Source organism: Cricetulus griseus (genome assembly GCF_003668045.3).
Source record: "Cricetulus griseus strain 17A/GY chromosome 1 unlocalized genomic scaffold, alternate assembly CriGri-PICRH-1.0 chr1_0, whole genome shotgun sequence".
Classification (NCBI taxonomy): Eukaryota; Metazoa; Chordata; class Mammalia; order Rodentia; family Cricetidae; genus Cricetulus; species Cricetulus griseus.
In genome coordinates this window covers 213,976,338-214,001,445 of record NW_023276806.1, presented here as the reverse complement: position 1 = coordinate 214,001,445, position 25,108 = coordinate 213,976,338, and the positions used below count along the sequence as shown (strand labels likewise).

The following is a 25,108-nucleotide window of genomic DNA, read 5'->3' as shown; positions in this document are numbered from 1 at the left end:
CATTGTTCATTGATATCTCTCAATACCAAAGACTCAACTCCCCAATAAAAAGATACCTCAACATCAATGATACACATTACTTGAGAGTAAAGTTTTGGAAAAGGATTTTCCAAGTAAATGGACTTAAGAAGCAAGCTGGTGTAGCTATCCTAATATCTGGGCATATACCCAAAAGATGCCCAAGAGTCAGAAACCCAGAACCAGAAAGACAAATATGGTATGAATTTGCTTATATATGGACATTAGCTGTGAAGTCAATGATAACAAAGTTACAATGCACAAAACAAAGGGCAGGTATAGAGTAAGGGACTAGAGGGAACAGATAGATCTTGTTAGGAAAGGGAAATAGAAAGAGATGGAAGGAGTGAGTCTGTAATGGGAGGATCAAGTGGAGGCTGAGATGAGACGGGGTTGTGGGAGAGAAAACAGGGATAGTCAAAAGTAGGTGCCATTTGAGAGGTGATATGGAAACCTAATAATGTGGAAATTTACACACACACACACACACACACACACACACACACACACACACACACACACACACACACACGGTGTTCTAAATGGCATCTCCAAATAATTGGGGAGACAGACTCCCAACTGGTCAATGCTTGTCACCAAAGGAAGCTTCCAATGCTGGGATTGAGTTACATATAATGGAGTTACTGGCCAAAAGGGCCCCACAGGAATCCCCAAACAACCCAGGCTGTTGCCGAGCCTCTAGGTTGCTCTCTACAAACTGACAGCAATGCCCCATTGCTGAAGACAACACCTACACATATCACTGAATGTGTAGTTGTTGAGCTGGTGCCTACATACAACCTTCATCCCTATATTGCAGCATTTTTGTACAGGAAGGTACACTGCGTGATATCAAGAGAAACAAACAGCAATCAGACACAAATCCATTACCTACACTAGTGTACTGTTTGCAAGATATGCTGACAATGGTGGCACAAAGCTGTGGAAGTAATCAATCAATAACTGACTTGCTTTAAGACCCAATCCATGAGATGGAACCTATACCTGACACTGGGTGACTAAGAACCTGAGACTAGATATCCCAGGGACGTAAGGTAAAACTAAATAATGGTCTCAATAAATGTAGTGATAAAATGTCTCCTAATGACATTCTGCTATACTAATTGATCAGTGCCTTAGCCAACCATCAGGAAAGCTTCCTTCTGCAGCAGATGAACAAACATAGAGACCCACCGCCAGACATTCTGAAGTGAGAGACCACAGAATACTCATCCCTAAATGGAAATCTCTTTATCAAATTCCTCCCCTGAGCTCAGGGAAATGTGGAGGAAGAGGGAAAGAATGTAAGAGCCAGAGGGTATGGAAGACACCAAGAAAACAAGACCCTCTAAATCCACACGAGCAAAGCTTACATGATAGTAAAACGAAAGATAAAATCCCAGATATTGGGGTTCAAGCTGATGGTCAGAGCTCAGATTGACAGGGTGATCCTGGCTCCACAAATCCTCAGAGACAATATCTCTTCCTGTGTGGAAACGAAATCTCCACATGAAAACCTTTGCTGCTCCCTTTTATACCTCCCTAGTACTAGGATTAAAGGCATGTGGTTCCAAGCGCTAGGGTCACCATTGTGTGAGCTGTTTGTCTTTAGGACTGGTTTTGTGTAGCTCAGTGTGGCCCTGAATTAAGACATTCTTTTGCCTGTCTTCTGAGTCCTGAGATTTAAGGTGACTATAGCTACTGCCCAACTTCTATGGCTTGTGGGTAGCTTTGCATTCCGAACCCTCAAGCATGCGTTATTAAATCATAAATAATTTATCACCACATACGAACTCCCCAGTCCGTACCAGGTTCCTGTACACGTGTGTATGTGATTTCCAGTGTAGTATTTTTATGCAATTCCTGAGTGCAAGCAAGTGGGTCTCTTACTCTTGGGCTCGTTTCCTTCTTAGTTTGTCTTGTCCAGCTTTGAAGTGATAGTTTTTAATATTATATTTTATTGTTGTATTAAAAGATAATGAAAACCCAACTTAGGACAAAGGTCAACAAATGAATTGTAGTTTATACCTGCTGGGAGAGGGAAAGTCACTTTTCTCCAGTGGAGTGACAATGGATAGATCAGGGCAGGCCTAATGTTCAGCAGTATTGACCAACATGTAATGAACTCCATAGTTTGTTCATTTAACAAGTGCTTGAATATTCTTCCCAGTATCTCTTTGCTTAATTTCCATTTTGGAAGTTACCATGTGTGGGCCTACACATACCCTTATTAAAGCAGTATGAAGTTATTTTTAAATATATAAATACAGACAAATTAAAGCGACTCTTTAAATTCTAGTATTTTATTCCCTATATCCTAGTCATAAAGTGCCATGTGGATTTCCAGCATTAAATAATGACACACGTATCAAGCTTCAGGTATCAAGTTTCAGAGATTTATTCATCAGTATAATATACTCCAAAAAACTGACATGATTTCATGCATTCAGAGGAGTACTTCCTGGTTAAGTGGAAAATTGTGCGGATGGCTTCTGAGGGACCTTCATTGTAAGCAGCTTTAAGATGAACTTCATGGTTTAGAAGTCAGGGCCTTCTTTCTTCAGTTTGCTGTAGTCCACATTCACTGAGTAGAACTTGGGGAAAAAATTATATTTTAGTTTACTAAAGACAGACAGAAGTTTTAGAATCTGTTTCAACTTTTTCAAGAACTCAGAAAATAAACTTAGTTCATACAAAAAAATACATTATCTATAATTGCAGGGAAATGGCTCTGGTGACTTAAATAAAGCATCTGATCTGTAGTTTTAAGTACACTCTACTAGTTAGACCTATAAAGATTATCCATTGCAAAATGAGCAATTATTAATTATTAATTCCTTTTGATGGGTACTTCTAACTCTAAATTTTTAGTTTGTTATCATTATATATATGTGAGACTCTCTAATAGAATACAAATGTGTAGGGTTGTTATCTTAGTTAAAGAACTACATGTTTGAGTCAGGTATGGCAGCAAACATCTTTAAATCCAGCACTTAGGAGGCAGAGACACGTGGATCCCTGGGAGTTTGAGCCTAGCCTACCAAGTGAGTTCCAGGACACCAGGGTTATACAGAGAAACCCTGTCTTGAAAGCAAACAAACACTTCACAAACCAAACCAAACCAGAAGAACTCTATGTGTGACGTGTTAAGACGCTGAATCAAAAGGGAGGGAGGATAGTAATAAGAGGCTTTGTAGCTTATGCAACTCTTCAGCGGCAAATGTCTTTTTCCCAGAGGTTTTCTGAACACTGAACACTGCCACAGTCACTATTGGTGATAGTTTTTAAGAAATATGGCTCTTTATACATGTTTAGATTTCCAAGAATTTCCTTATAGTCGATTAAGATTCATTTTAGTCATTAGCAGCCTGGCAGCACAAGTCAGTTCCTAAGCCAGATATATTTAAGAAGTGGTTCTAAACCTAAAGCAAAGAATAAAATAGCTGATTGCATTCTTAAAAAAAGAAAAAAAACATTTGTTAGTCTCATGAATAAGTTTATATTGAATGGTAATGCTGTTTGATGAACTATTTTACGTTTTAATAAAGAAATCTTTTTTGTTAGAATATTAAAAAAAGATTCATTTTAGAAATAATTTTACTGTGAAAATGCTAAACAGTGTCTCCTAGTGAGTTTTGTTGTTTATTTTTTGGTTTTTAGTGATAATATATTTAAAACCAGTCTGGAATTGCTACTGGAAGAAACAAACAAAAATTATAATCTTAGTTTTACTTCTTATGCTACAGAAAATTGAGAAGATAATGCCACAATTCTTTGAAGATTACTTAAGGATCATAACATTTTCACCAGTCTGTGTGCTGGTTTGAGTAGGAATGGGCTTCATAGACTCATTTATTAAGGCTTAGTCACCAGAGAGTAGAACTCCCTGATAAGATCAGAGTATCAGTTGTGGCTTTGTTGGAGGAAGTTAGTCACTGGTGTGGGCTTTTAGGTTTCCATGCCAGGCCCATTCTCTTTTTCTGCTTGTGGATCAGGATGTAGCTCCCAGATACATTCTCTCCAACACCATGCCTGTTTGCTACCATGTTCGCTGCCAAGATAATAATGGACTAAGCCTCTGGAAGCAAGCCCCCAATTAAATTCCCTTTCATATGGATTGCTTTGGTCATAGAATCTCTTCACAGCAATGGAACAGCGACTACGACATTTTGTATTAAGGAAGCATTTCAGGGCTGGTATCTAGCTCAAAGAAATATTGGTAGCCTATAGGCCCCAGATTTGTTCTTTTCCATTTTGAAAAAATATACAAACAAGTGCTTCAAAAATCTGGACCCATATAGATTTCTTCAAACCCCCTTTCCTTCAAACATACACTACTTTAGTGTATGAGGGAGGGTCTCACACAGCTTTGGTGGCCTTCGTGGTATGTAAGAGGATGATCTTCAGTTTATGTTCTCAAAAAAAAGGGGGGGGGGGCGGCAGCTATGCTCTCCTGTCCCCTCCTCTCCAGCACTGGAGTGACAGGCACATGCCACTACACTCAGTTTTAAGGGCACTGGGGACCACACACAGGATTTGTACGTGCTAGGTAAGCACTTTACCAGCTGAGGTCATCCCCAGCCCCTTACTTCACTTTCAAAAAAGGAAAACCTGTAACTAACTTGTAAAGCATATTGCCATGTCATCCTTAGGTATATACACATAAATCTAGGGTTTCTTGAACAGAAAATTTTAAGTAAACTAGCAATATTCTTTGCTCTGACAGTCTTGTTAAGAATCAATTTACCTAGACAACAGAAGTTATACTAGCCTCTAACATGTTTGCATATTAGGATATTTTAAGATGGATATATATAGGTATAACATATATTAAGCAGAAAATAAACATCTAATAGATGCCATCAACGTCTATTTATCTTAATCTTCATCATCATTTGCATTCTTACTGCTTTGTAAAAATTCAACATTACTTCAAACTGACTAAACTAAAAGACTGGAAAGATAACTTAATGCCTGATAGCATGTGCTGCTCAGTTCACAGCACCCATGTGGGGTGGCTCAGAAATCACCTTGGTAACTCCAGCTCCAGGGGCTCAACATCTGTAGTCTCATCTGGCAACTACACTCACACATGTAATTCCAAATAATAAAAATAAATATTTAAAAAACAAAGCCATAGTCAGGTGTGTTGGTGCATGCCTTTCAACCCAGCATTTGTGACACAGAGGCAGACAAATCTCTGAGTTCAAAATCAACCTGGTCTCACATCATGTTCTAAGATCACCAGGGCTACATCCTTAAACCAACTATTTTGCAGAAGTGGTGATGCATACCATTAATCCCAGCACTCTGGAAGCATAGAGGCAATCAGGAATCTGTGAATTCAGGGCCAGCTGGGTCAACAGTGAATTCTAGGACATCCAGGACTATGTAGAAAGACCTTATCTCAACAATTTTTTTTTTTCCTCAAAGCTAATAGGCTTTTGATGTATTTGCTTTGTACTTAAAATTCTCTTTGGAAGCAATTTTGAAATGTGCTTTACTTTTTTTCATTTCCAAGCCTCTGCTGTTTTTCTCAATTTAACAGTGCTCTCCTTGAAAGCATCCTAGATTGTTATATCTGATCCTGGCTTTGGAGCATTTCTTTCATTCATGTACTGCTGGGTTGCTAATCCTTAAATCCCATCTTTCTCTAATCTCTTGTTTTATGAGCTTTTACTTTGGGGAACCAACAACCTCCTTTTATGAACAGACTATTCACATCCTCCTGAAATTTATGGTGAAATTCTAGTTCCCAATGGGATAATGACAATTTAGAAAGAGAATTTGGAAGGTAATTATTAGGTCATGAGGGCAGAGCCTTCACAACTAGACTTTCTTTAGAACAGAAACAGGGCAGAGTGTCTACCTCTTTTCCTTTTGAGAAAGTTTCCAGTAAGAGGAGCTTCAGCAGGGACAGACTGACTGGCACCTTGGTCTCACACTTTCCAGATCCCCAATGGTAACACATTTCTGCTGCCTAAGCTTCCCTATCTATGGTACTTTTCATCATAACCACCCCAAATTTTAACATCTTAACACAATAAACTTTTAGTTTTCATCCACATTGCTGTTTGTAAGCCAGCTACTCTACACTCATTTCATTCCAGTCTGAAGTGTGATGAGAAACCCTTCTATGCCACTCTGGTTCTCAGGGGAAATGGAAATAGTGGGTCAAAAACAAAACAGTTGAAAAATGGTAAATACCATCTTCCCATCTCCTTGTCTGTCAGAGACCTAGGTGTGATGTCTGTAGGCCAGATAAATTTAGGTGAAGGTGGGGGTTCTAGCACTTGCTTTTAATCCCAGCACTTGGGATGCAGAGGCAGGTAGATGTCTGAGTGCAAGGCCAACTTGGTCTACAGACTGAGTTCCTGGACAGCCAGGGCCACACAGAGAAATCCAGGAAAGAAAGAAAGAAAGAAAGAAAGAAAGAAAGAAAGAAAGAAAGAAAGAAAGAAAGAAAGAAAGAAAGAAAGAAAGAAAGAAAGAAAAGAAAGAAAAGAAAGAAAGAAAGAAATTCTCCTTAGGTATGGAGACAATAATCTGGTTTACCTCACTGCTTGGGTTTAGAAACAAAAATAAGTAATTTCAATCATTCCAGGCTTAATAAATATCTAGATTTCATTATCTTCATTTCTACAATACAGCAACATTCTTCAATTTCTAACCTCTGTTAGCCACAAGCACTCAAGGCTCAGGCTATGCCACAAACATCAGGGTCTTAATGCAGCAACATCCCATTTCCAGTAATCATGGTCTCACATCAGCCCTTGGCATCACATTCCAAGGCACTGGTAACTGCCACAACTGTTGGAATCATCTGGTACATTTTGTGAAATACATATATAGAGTATCTCAATATGTTCTTTGATCAAGCAACCAAATTGTACTTCTTTGTTTTCCTTTTTAATGTTTCTTATATACAGATACATTTCCCCCCAGAATAACTGGTACTTGAATTACTAAAACCTAACAATGAATGAAAATGCCTATTTAGTGTTTCTTGAGCAAAATGTTAAAAGACATACAAGATGGCTTGGTTCACCTTGGCTAGTGAATTTCTACTTCTATCTATAAAAGGACAGCAGCTTGAGTACTACTTAAAAGCCAAATTATAGTTGGGTTAAACGAAAATCTTAAGTGAGTAAGTAAAGAATAATCTTTAAAGTTGCTATAAATAGTAATAAGAACATCCATCTCTATCACAGACACTTTCCCATATGTTTGGTCAAATATGGCTCAGTGTGACTCTTATTAAGTGCCAGGGCAAACAGCTAAGTACAGAGAAACAGCAGATGTAACAAAAAAAATGTAAGGGTTAGGCACTTTAAATAGATAAATTGTATGGCATGAAAATTATACCTGAATTCTTGACAATATAAGGGTTTATTTTATATAAAAAAATTACATATAAGAAAGGTTCTATTTGCGAAATCAATAGTCATGGTGTATGAATGCATTCTTTCTAAAAGGTAGCTACATAAACCACTCTTCTGGGAAGATGTTAAAGCTTACCTATGACGCTCATGACAAAATTTAATTTTCAACTGACTTTCATTTCTTCCTAATCCTCACTTAAAATATTTGAACCATACCAAGAAGAAAGAGACAACCAAACCACCCAAGAGCCCAGGATATCCATACTTCAACAGTAATAGAGCAGCAGCAGCAGCAGCAGCTCTTCTTCAAAGTTCATGATAATAATGGAATTTTACCTGCATGTCCTATTTCAAGAGAAACTACCACAAACTTCCCAGCAAACATTTCACAATTTTGTGCCTTACCTTATATTGGTCATTGGGACCCAGTTTGTTCCAAGGCTCAGGGTTATTTTTCCTGTCCCAGCTAAAATGAATAAAACATTATCAATTATTATAATAATAAAACACTACTTAAGATAGTGCTTTTAAAATACTTCCTTAGAAACTAATATTTTGAATAGACTAAACATTCTCTAGAAAGTATAGTATGGTATCACTTTCATTATAGATTTAAACAGAAGTAGAATTTATAGTTAAGCATGCATGCAACTGGTAAAAATCACAGAACACAGTCTTTTGGGATATCAGTCCTCCTCCCTGTCTTTATAACAGGAATGTTTGTATTTGGCTTTTATTAAATCTTCTATCTTATCAATGAGGTAATATACAAAAGTATATAGGATGCCCAATCAATCACTTTCCAACTGCAAAAACAAAACAAAAAACAGTTTATTTCGGGAAAAGAAGGTAAAACATTCACACAAGACAGGAATCATGTGTAAGTATAAAAAGCAATCATTGCCAGGCATGATGGCACACACCTTTAATTCCAGTACACTGGAGGTAGAGGCAGGCAGATCTGTGACTTCAAGGCCAGGCTGGTTTACACAATGAGTCCAAGGACAGCCAGAGATAAAGAGTGAACAACAAAAACAATAAACAAACAAACAAAACAATTATGATACCAGTCTTCAAAATGAAAGACTTAGTATTAACAATTCTACTTTAAAGGAACTAAAACTCAGGGAAATTAGATAAATTCACGAAGCAGGAAATGTCAGCAGCTCGGGGACTGCCTGCATGGCTACAAAACTGTAGTTGCTTCTACGGTGCTCTCTCCCAGGACTGTGGTCCCCAAGCCAGCTTCCTCAACCATTCAAGCTTTAAGCACATGGAGACTCACCTGACATCTGGGTTGAACAATGCCAGGCGCAACACATACAGTGCTGCTCCAGTTCCTCCTGCTCCAATAAAAACGAAGAGCGGAATCAACTAGAAAGAAGAATAGACAAAAAAAATAATCACCATCATCACATTCCTTCATAGCGCATCCAAAATAAGGCTACATTGGTTTCTACATAGTAACTTCCAAATCTGCTATTTCGATAACTTGTCCTAAAATGTGAATAAAGGTTGATCATAGATAGAAGCAATGGTTCTTTCCAAGTGTATTCTAAAGGCATGATCTTTTTTTTTGGGGGGGGGGAGGGGGTGTTGAGGGAGGGTTTCTCTGTGGCTTGGAGGCTGTCCTGGAACCAGGCTGGTTTCAAACTCACAGAAATTCGGCTGCCTCTGCCTCCTGAATGCTAGGATTAAAGCCATGGGCGAGACCAACACTCGGTTAAAGACGTGATCTTTGCAAAAGACCTTAGGATGATTTTGGCTTAAGGGTCTTGGGCGTTGGTGGCACACGCCTTTAATCCCCGCACTTGGGAGGCAGAGGCAGCCAGATCTCAGTGAGTTCAAGGCCAGCCTGGTTTACAAAGTGAGTTCCAGGACCGCCAGGACCGTTACACAGAGAAATCCTGTCTTGAAAAACTATTTTAAAAAATGTGAAGAGTCAGACTTCTTTATGTGGAGAAATTATAGGGAGAAATAGTCCTATCTGCCAGGTGTTGGTGGTGAATTTTAATCCCAGCACTCAGGAAGAAGAGGCAGGAGCATCTCTGTGAATTCAAGGCCAGACTGGTCTACAAAGCAAGTTCCAGGGCAGTCAAAGCTACACAGAGAAACCCTTCTAGAAAATAATAACCCTATCACGTACATTCATTTCTACAACACATTCTCATTAAATTTCATTACTTCCCTGGAAGTAATGGGAAGTACTTCCTTGTAAGGCTGGTGGGAGGGGAATCCCTATGAAAACTTCGAAAGAGTGGCTTTGAAAAGTTCTGTGAACAACATAATTAGCTGACAGAAATGTCTGTCACAAAAACTGTATTTTAGGAACAAACTCTGCAAACGGATTTCTTTTAATTTTGCAGAGTATTTAGAAACCCAAGCTTAAAGGCAAAAAAAAAAAAAAAAAGTTTGCCTTAGGGAATGTCATAGGGACTGTCACGGAACGAAAATGAGATGTCAAGAACACTTAAGTAAATTTTGCAAATGTCAAGGTATCCAAGCAAAGTGAGGATCCCAAGATGAAGATCCCTTACTTTTCAAAGGGCTTGGCGGTGCAATGCAGCGAATATAAAAGCCAACATAACAAACCTGGTCTCTCTTGGGATTCTGACCCACTCAAACGTACCTATCCATCCCTGTTCGGACCAACCAATCTGTGAGCGTGGCCAGGGTTCCAACACCCAGAAAGCTCACCTTTCTCCCGGGTGTCTGGCACCTTCTGCTTCGGGCAAAACCCCGCAGGGGATAAAAATCACTAATAAGAGGCTTCGAGCATGCGGGCCAGCCCAAGCAGAGGCAGGGTAACCCCAAGAACGCTCCCAGGGGACAGAGGCAGGTGCACCGCAGCCAAGAAGCCACCCTGGAAAAGACCATGAACTTACGCTGGGATGCTTCTTGGCTTGCCCGAGGATCTGGCGGAGCATGTTTGCGGCAGAGGCCTACCTCCACGGAGACGGGAGAACGAGCGCACGACAGGCACCAAACAGCTTCTGCAACCCGGCTGAGCGGACGTCCAAAGTCACCCAGGACCTCCTACCTGAAGGACCCCTGGCTGGGAGGGCAGCCTGCGGCAGGAAGGCCCGGATGCGGCTGTCTTCCGCGGTGCCTGAACGGCTCAGCCCTTACGCAGTCGTGCTAACCTGAACCGACCTCTGCTTTCCGCTGTGGAGCTCGGCATCCTTTAGGCGCTCGCGATGCCTCTTTCTGATAGGTGTCTTTCGGTGGAGAAATCACAACTTCTCGGCTGATGAGACAGGCACTCTTTAGGGCGACACGCGCGTGGGTCGGGGTCAGCGGGCGGCCGGCTGGTGGTGTGCACGGCGGGCGTGGCTTCGCCAGCGGCGCCTCCCGGCCGGGGCGGCGCGTGGACGCGCCTGGGGGCGCGCGTGTCGTGCGCGCGCCGGGCCTCCCCGGGTCCCCGAGGGAGCTGCGCGGCGCCTCTGCAGGCTGGGCGACCAGCTCCCGCCAGGGACAGGTCGCGTCTGCAGCCGCCGAGGTCAAGGGCTGCGGTTTACGACTGCAGCTGCTTCCTGTCCTCCACTGGCGCTTAGGGACAGAAGTTTAAAAAAGAAAATAAAACTTGTCAGTGACTTAAAGGTGGCCTTGGTTTCTTCAGTGTGATCGCTACACTCCTTTGAAGAAGATTCGTCGCCCCAAAGAACTTTTGCAACGCGCCACCATCCCTTTTGGGTCCAGATAATTGCATCTTCATTGGTCGTGTTCTACCAATTGCATCTTCACTTAAGCGTTTCTACCACCCCATTTCAATTTTAATTTATTTATTTCTGAATTTACTTTTACCTAAAAGGCCTCCTTGGAACAGGGTTTAATGGAGCGCTTGCAATCACAACCAGCAATTTGAAACCCTTTCCCACTCCTTACATATATTAAAGCTTTTCAAATAATAAGACTAAAAAGAGGAGACGTCTTCACTGAAGCTGCGAAACTGAAGAAGTAGACTTCAGCCAAGTGAAAGCTTCAGCAAGTGTATGAGGAAGACAATTCAAGAGAAGAAGGTCTGAAGCTCCCAACTCCTAAGGTGCTGAATGAAGTCTTATGGCTGGAGCTTAAGTAAAGTAGGGAGCCAGGAACCACTTACACAGGGGCTTTATGTTCTGGACTTGAGGAAGCTCACCAAGATGATTGTGTGGTTGCAAAGAATTCCTTCGGCTAGGAAGAATAGTGTAGAGGGGCTAAAACGGACTGTTGCAATAGTGCATCTGAAAGAATTTTAAGCTGTCCTAAGGAATGGAATGTAAAGATTGGGCAAGAAGGGGGCAAAATCCAAGAGAAAAATATGTAGTACCAACAAGACCTGATGGGGTTTGATAAATATGGGTGAGTGAGGAGAAAAGTTAAGAATAGCATCAGAGCCAGGTATGGTGGTGCACTCCTTTAATCCCAGCACTTGGGAGGCAGAGGCAGATGGATCTCTGTGAGTTCGAGACCAGCCTGGTCTACAGAGTGAGTGCTCAAAAGCTACACAGAGAAACCCTGTCTCCAAAAACAAAAAAGGAGAGAAAGGAAAAAGAAAATAAATGTAGGAGTTCTTTTATTAATAGGAAATAAGCTGTGTGGCTGGCTAGAATAGCTTAAGAGACAGAAGTAAGAAAAGACCCAGAGAGCATCAAACTGAGAAACTGCAGCATGAAATGCTTGTTTGGATGAAACCATCACAGATGGTATGTGGTAAAGGTTATGAATGTAAAGGCTGGCATGGTTTTCTTTTGTATGGTTTTTTTTTTTTTTTTTCCTGAGTACCTATTCTATACCAGTTCCTGTTGCTTTTGCTTCTGTTTTGTTTTGGCTGGACTCTGACTTTTGCCTTAGCCTTCCAAGAGCTGCCATCACAGATGTGTGCCTTTATGAACATCACTTAGCTTCTAGGAAATCAGCATTGGAGAAAAATATATTGTGACCTAACAGCCCTACTATGGTGACTAACAAAGACAGGTAGTGAATAGATAGCTTTAGAGTTATCCATATGCTAGTAAAATAGAATAAGAGTGAAAAATGACATGGGTAAGGTTGAGGAAAGAAGATAACTTTAGAGTGGGCGAGGGAAGATCATTTTGAGGATATCTGAGTTGAAGCCTAAATGAAAAGAAGAGGCAACCATTTGAAGATCTAGGGAAGAACATTCCAGTTAAATGGAATTGCCCAGAAATTATTAAAAAAAAAGAAACAAAAACAGGAAGAAAAGTACTGAAAGGAAGCATAAGTGACTGGTCAATGCATAAGGAAGGTGAGAGAAAAATGAGATCACCTAGAGAATAGCAATCTTGCCAAACTTTATATACTATGGTAAAGAATATGATTATGTTAAAAATCAGTACAGAAAGTATTCAGATGTAAAAAGGGAACTACAACAGTGATTACAGCCAGGCTGGCAGGAAAAGGAATTACAAGATGGGGAGAACTTTAATTGACTATATTTATAATAAAAAGTAAGTAGACATACACAAATACTTTAATTCAAAAGGAAGTAAAGTCCAGTAGTTTGCTGTTTATTCCCTTGCACCCCACCCTCATTGGCCTAGTTCTTAGATAAAACAATAATATGGACAGCCAGGTCCATATTTGAATTGTTAACAAAGCAGAACTGCACAATATAAATCTTACTAAACTGTAACCGATTGGTCAACGTGTCAGAGCTTAAGTTTTGCATATTAAAGTTAGAGGAAAGAGTATGTGACCTGTAGGTTAAGTATGGCTGGTGAGAGGGGAGATGACAGTTTTAAAAAAAGCCATGGTAGAGGAAGCATTGCAAAATTTGGTGTGGTAGATTATATCATTTACAAATTCCTGTTGCCTGTCCTTAGGAAGAGAGGTCATTTCATTGCCTCATTAGCATCAGGTTTGATAGGATGACCTTCTTTAGTATTAAAGGAAATGTGAGAAATCGAACCTGTCATGCAGAATTGTTGACCCCCCTTCTCCCCAACTCCACCCACTCCCCCCACCCCCGTGTGCTGTTCTCTCTTCTCTTTTCCCTCCATGACAAGATCAAGTTTTGTTCTGCTTTACCAGCTCAGGTGTGAAATTGAAAGCCATTTGGAGAAGAGCCATTGCTTACGTATGATGGCCATGTTTTGAAAATTAGAAAAGAGAGCTTTATTTCAAGTCATAGTATTTGTGATTAGCAGCATGGTCTGTCTCAAAAAGAATTACAGGTTTGGCCAATGATGCAGAGACTTGACCAGATTCGAATAGAAGTAGACTACAGACTGCCAAACAAAAACAATACAAACAAACAAACAAACAAACAAACAAACAAAAAACTCTTAGCTTTGGGTTTTAAAAACTGACTGAGATGAGAATCAATATTTCATTTCCCCAATCTTCTGGAAGAAAGAATCAGATAGAAAGACATGCTTGTGCTTATGAATTCCTTACATGGATTTAAGAGTGCTGACAAAATCGGGGCGTAGTCAAAGACTATTTCCTATCTTAACTCCTTAGCAACTTATAGCCAATGACATTTCAATTCCTGTATACAGTTCTCATTCTCTTGCTGAGTGAGAGTTCCACTCTAGTTATCCAGTCTCTAGTCTCTGTTCCACTGTAGAAATTTGGTTTTTTATTTGTTTGATTTTTTTAGGACAATTAAAGTTAATGTGAATTCATAGATCTTCAGACCAATCAAAGCCAATTACAGGAAACAACCACAACCTAGAAATCACAGTATTGAACTGGGGATGTGACTCTGTGCTACGTTCCTCACACTCTGTAAGGGCTTTAGTTCCACCCTTAGCACTGAAATAGGGAAAAAAGAGAGAAGAGAGAAGATAAAATGTGGAGCAAAACATGGAAGGAAAGAAAAAGTAAGTCAGAGAGGCCAGGAAGAGGAAAGATAATAAAAGAAGATTCTGCAACATAATTTGTGGCTCTTAGACTCTGAGTAGGAAATAATGATGGACACAAGTGAGTGTCAGAGTCTCCCAGCAGTGAGTGGATTCGGGCAAAGAGAATCAATCAAGACCTGAATGTCTTGAATGAAGAGTTCTAAATATTTGTAACAAAAAGGACAGACTCTGTTATATTGGCCTTTTGTTCACATATTCAATGCTTTTTCTAGGGAAAGTTATATTTAATTCTGCTAGTGCCAAGCTCAGACAAGTGACTTGATTTGGAGAATAGGGCACACAAAAATAAAAATAATGTAAAAAGATGGCTGAGGAGATGGCATAGTAAAAACTGTTTACATTTCAATATGAGTTTGGATCCACAGAACTCATGGAAAGGCACATGTGGTAGCGTGTACCTGTCATATTCTACACACAACAAACAAACCCTAGAAGCGCACAAGACAGCTAGCCTGGAGTGCACAGCGGTAGAGAATAAGAAATCCTGATCCATGTCTTTAATTCCAACACTTAGGAGTCAGAGGCAGTGAGATCTCTGTGTGTTCAAGGCTGGTCTGGTCTACAAAGCGGATTCCAGGACAGCCAGGGCTGTTATACAGAGAAACCCTGTCTTGAAAAAAAAAAAAAAAACAACAACAACAAAGAAATGCTGTCTCAAACAAGGTAGAAGGCAAAGATCAGTCCCCAAGGGTGTCCTACAACCTCCACATGCTGGCCAGGATTCATACATTCATACACATGAGCATGCACAAACTCAGAAACAGAAAAAGAGCAAATAATATAGAAAACATTAATACTGTGACAAAGTTTCATGTCATGAAGAATTATCGGGGGAAAGGGAGCCCTGTAGTTCATATATATATAAGATACTTTTAACAAAGCAGAGAGAAATCAAAGCTTATACTGTAAGTTCAAGTGTATAGAAGGGGCTGAGTTTCGTATAGTGGGACTTGGCTTTCATAGAGAATAGACATGGGGAATGAACCTGAAAAGGTTAACTCAGATATGGGAGAATTTGAGATTTGGAAATTTATTCTTTATGTAGTGAAGATTCAAAAATTATTTCTAACCACAGAATAAAGTGACTGCATTAATAATTAATAAATGAATTGGGGTATCTTTTACCATTTCACATTGAGATTTTTACCATGCATATTTCTTGTTCTTTTGTTTTATTTTAATTTTCTGATTTAAAAAATTGAACATATATATTATATATAGTTTTCCAAATTAAATGAAACTGTAGCCAGACATGATGGCATGTATCTTTAATCCCATCATTGAAGAAAAAAAGCCAGAACCGGAAGATCAGTCCTTCAAGGCCAGCCTCACCTATGTAGTGAATTTGATGCCAGTCTAAGCTACAAAAGACCATGTCTCCAAAAAAAAAAAAAAAAAAAAAAACTAGTAGATTTTGTATGGTGAATACCTCCCATCAATAGCACCCAAGATAAATTAGTGCTCTTGTATATATTCCTTGAAGATTCCAGCCTAGAAAATTCTGGATGTTATGGTGATTATGATTATGACAGTAAAGAAATAGCTTCTTTTGAGAAAAATAATTTAATAAGTGAGCCATAGAATACAATTATATTAATGTAAATTGAAGACAGAATCATATTTTTATTCAGTTTGCATTTAGGATTTTAATTATTTTAATTATTTTTCTAGTAGATAAATTGACAAGTGGAGTTATTTTTCTGATAACACAAATGAAGATACCTTCACTTGTTAATAAAGATTCTGCAGCTATCCTTAATCTAAAAACAAATATGTTCATCTACTACTATGACAATTTAGCATAAACTACCACTAATTATAAAATTTCTATTAGAAAAATGAAAGCATTTGGTCTGCAAGTTTACTCCCACAGTTATAAATCTCAAAGCTTCACTGCTATAGTCCAAATTAAATAACTTGAAGTACTTTATGAGCAAAATTCAATGAATATTAAAAAGCCAAGACACAGTAATTTAGATAGTGCTTCTTTTCAATGAAACCTTATGGCTACATAATAATTTAGGAGGAAATGTGTGTTTGCATTATTTGGGATAGGACATCAGACATCTAACTTTCATATGATAGACTTTAGATTATCTCATTTTCCATCTCTCTCTTCCTTGGTGCCATTTATTATCTCTCTTCAGCTTTTATTTCCTCTATGGATTCCCTACTTCACACAGTTATTTGCTCAGGAACATAAATCGAATGCTTACTAGGTACTATTTGGCAGTTACACAATCACAAGACTTTAGGATAAATACCACAGCAAAATCCAGTATTCAACTTAACTTTCTTCTATGATGTTTACTTAGTTTTCAGAAAAATGAAATAATTATCTGCCTGCTTGTGAGTATGGCTTTGTGTGTGCATGAGTATCAGAGGTTAATGTCTAGTGTCTTCCCCAGTCACTGCCCACCTTAGTTTTTGAGGTAGTCTCTCACTAGATTGGCGCCTGTGGCTTTGGCTGCACTAGCTGACCAGCAAGCCCCAAGAATCCTCCTGACCTTGCTTCCTCTGCTCTGGAATTACTGGTGTATAAAGTGTGGCACAAACAATGTATACCTCAAAGGAGTCAGACCAAGTTTGACTAACAGATGTTTTAATAAGAAAGTACTCACTAAACCAGGTGAACCACAGAACAGAGAGAGCCGCCTGAATGCGACCCTCATATTTAAGGTCTTGCTGCGTCACTGACCACACCCTAGTGTGCTTGGTCTGCATCACCTGTGCCAGCCCCCAAGAGGGAATGGCTAACATTTCCCCTACAGGTGTACATCACTGCTCCCTGCTTTTACATGGATGCTAGAGACTGACTCAGATCCCCATGCTCATGCAGCAAGCACCGTGTCACTGAATTATATCTCCAGGTCATGAAATCATTCTTGCAATCACCAAATCCCCTATGAAATAACTCCAGATAGAGACATGTTAAGCCAGGAAAGATATAGATCACTTTTGATCTATATCTTGAGATCAAGAAAATTTGAAAATGTATCTATGGATGAGAGTTAATACAATGGAAACTGATGAATTTGTTATAAAATTATATAAAAGGAATGTGCAGGCAGAGAAGACACCCTGCCCTAAGACTCTAGAAACTATGAGCAATGAAGAGCAGGCTAAGAATAAGGAAATAGTAAGGCAATCAGTCAGGGTTCAACCAGAGAAGCATAATTCCTAAGTTACATATCTGTATAGTGAAATATTTATCATAGGAATTGCTGTGATATGTCTATGGAAAACAGCACTTCCTGTTCTACTTGAGGTCAGCAGAGGAGTCAGTACGGAAGGGATGAGAGACACAAACATACAGACAAAATCACAGCTGACATGATGAGTATGACCACAGGACAGACCACCACACTGGCCTCTTGTCTCCAAATTTCCAATATCAATGAAACACGATTCCCACAGGAGAATCTACATCTCTTTCTAATAAAACAAAATGCAAACTTTGTCTAGAAGGATATCTGAGGAAGGAGTTTGGCAGTCTGAGAGTAGTGACAATTGTCCTAGATGATCTCATGCATTCCAGATGTTCTCCTCCTTCACCCCATTGAGTTATATGTCCCAATGTCTCCTTTGCAAACAGGTTAAGTCACATAAATTAAGAGCACAACACCCTATTTTCCTATTTATTGACTGGTATGAATGACCCAAAGTGAACAAGTAGCAGTCTAAGCTTCCAGTTTAATAAAAATCATTGTTGAATACGCCAATGGAAGCATCCCTCCACTGAAGCTAAAACTTCTGTGCCAAACTAATTTTACAACAAGTAAAATATGGCAATTGGATCAAATTCATGAAATCTGAAAGCCATACCATATGATTTAGCACCATAAACAATTCACCGAATACAATAGGTATGGCTTTCAGATTCCATGAGTTTGATCCAATTTGCATATTTTGTTTGTTGTAAAATGAGCTTGTTGGACAGAAGCAAGTAGGCAAGCAAGTCAAATCCATGCCTACAATGTTGAGGCCATTGATAACAAAGCAGTGCCTCTTCCAAGACCCTTCATATCCTCCTTTTTCTTGCAGCTCCTTGACGAACATCCATTTGAAACGAACATTTTCACATTCTTTGTCAGTTTTGAAACATTTTTTTCATACACATCTTCTCCAATCTTCTTTGTCAACAGGGTCTTCCAGTTCTGGTCTTTTAAAATTCTTGGTTATGCAGTCACATCATTACACACACCAGGATGTTTTTCCTTCTGTGTAAAATGGATGTTGTGGGCAAGTTCTGCTTCTGGGAAGCAGATCTTTTACTATTTGTCAGTCAAAGCTAATCTAGAATCTAGAGAGTGGGACTATAGTGACGTTGCTATCTAGTTTGCGTTGAAGTGACATCTGTAGGTCATATTTCTTCCTCAATTTATTGGAGATGGGAAAGTGGTAAGGGAGTAGCCCAATGGCTGAGCATGTGCTTAATCTCTCCAAGGCCCTGTGTTTAATATAAAGTACTAAAAACAACAAACAAACAATCAAAACAGCACGCAGGAAACTGTCCATAGAATCATATGTGCAGACTAAGAGGGGAGAAAACACTGATAAAGGTCTGAGATCCTTTCTCAGCCTGCCTTACTACTTCCTGTCTCCTCCATCTACAATCCTCCAAACCTCTAGGTCAGTTAGTGGCCAGCTCTGCCCTCTGACTCCAAGCAAGCTTTATTTGTCAGATCACAACAAAGTTCCCCATGATATCATCAAAGGGAAGGCTGGTCTGGGGTATCTTGTCTCCTCCCCCATCAACTCCTTCCCCAAACACTCTGCTTCAGAAAAGGGCAGGTCTCCCATGTTATCAACCAAATATAGCATATCAAGTTGCAATCAGCCCAGGTAGGCATCACCCCTACTATTAAGGTTGGACAAAGCAACCCAGTAGGAGTAGGGTCTGAAAATTAATCAGAAGAGTCAGAGACAGCTCCTACTCTCACTGCTAGGAGTCCCACAAAAAAACCAAGATACACAAACATAGCATATATGCAGAGTGCCTAGGCAGACGCATGTGGTCTCTGTGATTTTCAGTTCAGTCGCTATGAGCCCCTATGATCCCAGGATTGTTGATTCTGTGTTTTTTCTTGTGTTGTCCTTGATCTCTTTGGTTCTTACAATTCTTCTGCCCCCTCTTCTACAGGATTCCATGAGGTCTCTGCCTAATGTTTGCCTGAGTCTCTACATCTATTTCCATCAGTTCCTGGATGAAGCTTCTGATGACCAATATGTCATGCTCCTGTCTACAAGTATAGCAGAATATCATTAGGAATCATTTCATTGACTACTCTCCCACCACACAGTGTTCGGTTTTAGCCTAGGTCTATTGGCTATCCAACCTCTTGTTCCTAGACCTCCAGGCATTGTCAGAGGTGGGCTCCCTCTTACGGCATGGCTAGCTCTCAAGCCAGACCAGTCCTTGGTTGGCCACTCCTCTAATTTCTGCACCACCTTTACCCCAGCACATCTTGTAGGCAGGATAAATTGTAAGACGAAGGTTTTGTGGCTGGGTTGTTGTCCCAATCCCTCCACTGGAAGTCTTGCCTTGGAACAGGGGATGGCTGGTTCAGAGTCCATTTCTTCCATTAGTAGGAATCTTTGCTAGGCTCACCCTTATAGATTCCTGGGGGATTCCATTACACTAGGTTTCTAGCTTGTCTCCAAGATGCCCCCAATTCCAGTTGTCTCTGCCTGTACTCTCTCCCTCTATCCTCTCCCTATCTGATTCCTCCTTTTCTTGCCCCCACCCCGCCTCTGGCCTCCCTTGATATCTATTCTATTTCCCCTTCCCAGGGAGATTTATGTATCCCCCACCTCGAACTTAGCTTCTCTGAGTCTGTAGACTGTAGTGTGTTTTTTTGTTTACTTTATAGATAATATCCACTTATGACTGAGTACATACCATGTTTGTCTGGATCTAGGTTGCCTCAGTCAGTATGATTTTTTTTCTAGTTCCATTCATTTATCTGGAAATTTCATATGTTATTTTTAAACCATTGAGTAATACTCCATTTTGTAAATGTTCCACATTTTCTTTAGTCCATTCTTTGGCTGAGGGACCAATAGGTTGTTTCCAGTTTCTGGCTATTTACAAATAAAGCTGCTATTGAACATGGTTGAACAAGTGTCCTTGTGGTAGGATGGAGCCTCTTTTAGGTATATGCCTGGGAGTGGTATAGCTGGGTCTTGGGGTTAGATCAATTCCCAGTTTTCTGAGAAACTGCCATATTGATTTCCAAAGTGGTTGTATAAGTTTGCACTCCCACTAGCAATGGAAGAGTGTTCATCTTCCTCCACCCTTGCCAGCATGTGTCACTTGTGTTTTTGATCTTAACTATTCTGACAGATGTAAGATGCAATCCCAGAGTCATTTTGATTTGCATTTCCCTGATGGCTAAGGCTGGGGAACATTTCCTTTACTGTTTCTCAATCATTTGAGATTACTCTGTTGAGAATTTTCCTTTTAGATCTGTACTCAATTTTTAATTGCCTTATTTTGTTGGTTGATGTCCAGTTTTTTTAGTTCTTTATATATTTTGGAAATTAGCCCTCTGTCAGATGTGGGGGTGGGGAAGATCTTTTCCCCATCTGTTGCTGTTTTGTCCTATTCACAGTGTCCTTTGCCTTACAGAAGCTTTTCAGTTTCATGAGGTCCCATTTATTAATTCTTGGTCTTAGTGTCTGTGCTATTGGTGTTCTATTTAGGAAGTTTTCTCCTGTGCCAATGTATTCAAGGCTATTCCCCACTTTCACTTCTATCAGGTTCTGGGTTTTTTTTTGTTGTTGTGGTTGAGGTCTTTGATGGGGTCTTTGATGGGGTCTTTGAGGGGGACTTGACTATTGTGCAGGGTAATAAGCATAGATTTATTTTCATTCTTCTAAACGCCAACATCCAGTTAAACCAGCAGCATTTGTTGAAGATGCTTTCTTATTTCCCCTTGTATTGAAAAATTCAGGCTTTAATGCTGATCGGCTCTACCTCTTTAAGAGACAGACCCCGCCCCCTGACAACAGTCAGGGCACGAACAGGGACGTGCCATCACCACATCACCCACCATGCATTTATAGCCTGCGTGAGGACTCTGGTCATGTGTGGAACCCAAGTGCACATGCGTAACCTTCCCTTTAAAAGTTTCAATTTCCCTGCTTCTCTCTCTCTCTACTCTTCTCCTCTCTGTCTGCTTCTGCTTCTCTTCTCTCTCTCTATGGCAGTCAGCCATTAACTCTGTTTCTCTTCTCTCTTAGTCTCCCTACTCTGTCTGGCCTATAATAAAATGGTTAATATGTCTCATCTTGCAGCTCCTCTTTTTATTTATATCTAATTTAAACAAAAACATAACATGTATATTTCCAGTTTCTTATAAAAAATGAAGTGTCCATAAGTATGTGTATTTATGTTTGGTTCTTTGATTCAATTCTAGTGATCAATCTGTCTGTCAGAAATTGGTATCAAAACCTATAATTTACCCCAAATCCAGATGCCTAGATGCCAGTGTAAGAACACAATCAAGAACAGCCATGGCAATATGGCACCACCAGAGCCCAGCTATCCTGCTATAGCAACTCCTGAATATTCAAAGAGGCCAAATACAAGAAAATGACCTTAAAACCAACTTTATGAAGATGATAGACGTCATTAAAGAAGAAATGAATAAATCCCTTAAAGAAATCCAGAAAAAACACAAACAATGGGAGGAAATGAATAAATCCTTTAAAGAACACCAAGAAAGTCAGGAGAAAACAAACAGATAAAGGAAATGAATAGAACTGGTCTAGACCTTTTATTTCCTAAATATCTTAGTGTGCCAATAAGGTTTGTAGTCTTAACATGCTTTTAGCCCTGGACATTTCTGCTTTTAAACATGTCTGTCTTCCTTTACTCCTAACCTCACCCAGTTTAGATGCATATGTAAATTTTTGTATCTGAATAGAAATAGAAATTCCTCTAGAATGCTTTGCCTTTGTGTTTCCTCCTCTCCTAGCATGTGTATTCTTTCTCTGGTTGCCCAGAGTAACAAACAGTAATTTGCCTGATTGTATCTTTAACTGTATCTTAAGCTCTAGAAGGGAAAAGACAATAGTCATTCATAAGGTACATATCCCCTAAATTGCTGTATATGTTTTAGTAAAAGTTTCTTTAAAGAGCTTCTCCTTGCATCCTGTGATTTAATTTGCAGTTTTTCAAAAACATTTCACTTCCCATGCTACACATACCGCCATTCAACATACACTTGTGGAATAAATGAATGAATCTAATAAGTTTCATTCAAACCTTTGTCTAATCTCAATATAAGAGCGGGTTAAAAACTGTTAAGACTGCTTCAGATACTAATATTTTAATAGCTTCTTTATAATAGAATGTGGCTTCTGAATTTGTTGAATAATTGTTGCATCTAGTACATATTTCCCTAATTTTCAATGAGCTTAAAAATAATCTTAAACAATTTTCATAATTAGACACCACATCCTACTTCCTATTGGTGTATACACACACACAGCCTTGAAACCTTCCCAAACTGGGCATGGTGGCACACTCTTGTAATCCTTGTACTTAAGAGGTTGTGGCAGGATAATTACTGTAACTTCACGATCTGGCTGGACTACTTACTGACAAGACAGGTCCTCAAAAAAACAAAGACAAACACATTCACAGCATACTTGTGAGAGTCATTTTGCTTTGGTTGTATTCTTTATGGTTTTTTTTTTTTTGGTTTTTTTTTTCTCTTAATAATACTGAGTGCTGTGGTTTATTTTTGTGGAATGTCTTCCAATCAAAAAGTGATTGTTTACTCCCATAACCTTCCTGGCACTATTGCCAAGTGTATCTTACAGGCAGGTTGCTATTGTAGATCACAGTGTTTGTAACTGGGTGATATTGATAATTGCCATTCTCCTCTGGTATTGTGCAGAGCACCTTCTAGTACCATGAACACTAGTCATCAGGCATGAAGCTTCTAGCTGTACACCAGCTTGATGTCTCTCTGCTTAATGATAGAAGCAAATAGTGTCCTTAGCAATAGAGACTTAGCATCAGGTTGTAGAGGTCAAGTGATAGTCTAAGGGTTCAGTGGGACCCCTTTGGCCATGACTCAACAAGCTGTAACCCATTCCCAGCACTAAACTTTTACTTGGTGGGATAAGATATCTAGGGGGGCACTGTCTTCCTCAGTATATGGTGACTCTCTTTAAACTTTTTTTTTTTTATATATTGTATACACTTTAGGGAACTTCTACAGTAGTAGGTTTCTATCATAGCACAGACCAAAAATGGAGTTGTATGAGGAGAATTCTGAGTGCCTGTGAGAATACTCTAAAAACAAAGAGACAAGAAACTTGTGGCCTTAGTTTCTTCAATAACATGGAATTGTTCTTGGAATTTGTTTTCGGGCTCCTCCCACGTGTAGTGGATAGGAGTGAGTTTTCTTCAGATTACTCATAACAACTGCCTATTGTACGTTTTCATGCCTCTGTGGGAAAACATGTGTGGATGGTCCTTGTGATTGTACACTTTACTCATGTGCTTGCTTCTTAAACCTCACAATATGCATTGCCCGATGCTCTGAATCAGGTTGGCTATTGCATGAGACTTTAGTCCACCTCACTTTTAGGCTCCGTTCTCCCAGGTTTCACTACCTCCAGAGTGAACAGGTTTCCATATGCTTTTTTCAAAAGGCCTTTAGCGTTAGTTGTCCTCTCCATATTGCCCCCTTTATCTGTCTCTCCCATCGTCTCCTCATTTAATTTTCCCAGTCTACCTTCCCTTTTGTCTCTTCATAACACAGTATTTTATTTACCCTTCCCCGGGAGCCCCCCCCACTCACCCCATCCCTTACTATGTAAGGAACCTCTGTGGTTATTTGGATTGTAGCATACATTTCAAAAGTGACATCTACACTGAAGAAAGCATGGGCTATTGGCTGAAGGACTTAGCAATTAGGATCTCTACACCAGATTTGTCTTTCAAATATATGTGGTTTATTCATACTAACATTCCATATAACATGCTAATACAAAAGTTAAACAAACATCTCACTAAGCAGGGAAAGTTGTTTGGGAAGAAATGCTTCTGCTTGGCTCACTGGGGAATCCTCTTAGGTGAGATAGCTTTGGAAACTCGAATAATTGACCCATGTCCTCTTTGAAGGACTTCAACCTTGGCAGGCTGGAAAGATGGCACTGATGAAGGTCCAGGAAGTCCTAACAGTGGTGGTCAGCAACTAGCAATGACATGAGGGCCTGTGGGCCCTGCAACAGTGCCAGGAAGTTTATCTGTGACCAAAGTCAGGGCCACACTTGGCATCCAAAGTTGAAATCTTTGTAACATTTCTTTGGGCAGTAGTTTTGTGATCACAGTTTGGGGCTGGTTCACCAGCACTTCAAGACCACCTTGGGATCAGTTCATTAGCATGTCAAGGTCTGTCCTGGGATTGCCTCCTGTCTGAGCCAGGAGCTTGCTTTTGAGGCCTAGTTCCCATCAGAGCTGCCTGGTGGCAAACTCAGAAATCATACTCTTTCAAGTCATATAAAATGTTTTTTTAACTTACACAAAATGGTGTCTGAGTTACAAGAAAATAGTTTTTTAACTTACATTCCTAACATTGGAAATTACAATATTTCCCTTTTTGGGTCTGGGTTACACCATTCAGGATGATTTTTTTCCTAACTCCATCCGTTTACCTGGAAATTTCACCTTTCTTTCTTCCTTTCTTTCTTTTTAAATTTATGTATTTATTATGTATACAGTGTTCTGTCTGCATGTATCACTGCAGCCAGAAGAGGGCACCAGATCTCATTATAGATGGTTGTGAGCCACCATGTGGTTGCTTGGAATTCAACTCA

At 39.7% G+C, this 25,108-nt stretch overlaps 1 protein-coding gene across 1 annotated transcript; it reads right to left on the bottom strand.

Moving 5' to 3' along the window:
• Nucleotides 1-2,392: 2,392 nt before the first annotated feature.
• Nucleotides 2,393-10,447, bottom strand: Ndufa4 (NDUFA4 mitochondrial complex associated). Its single transcript, XM_027389915.2, has 4 exons — nucleotides 10,286-10,447; nucleotides 8,686-8,774; nucleotides 7,806-7,866; nucleotides 2,393-2,612 (listed from the first exon to the last, which is right to left on the bottom strand). The coding sequence occupies exons 1-4, from the start codon at nucleotides 10,325-10,327 to the stop codon at nucleotides 2,556-2,558; spliced, it is 249 nt and encodes an 82-aa protein (XP_027245716.1). The 5' UTR covers nucleotides 10,328-10,447; the 3' UTR covers nucleotides 2,393-2,555.
• Between the last annotated feature and the right edge of the window lie 14,661 nt (nucleotides 10,448-25,108).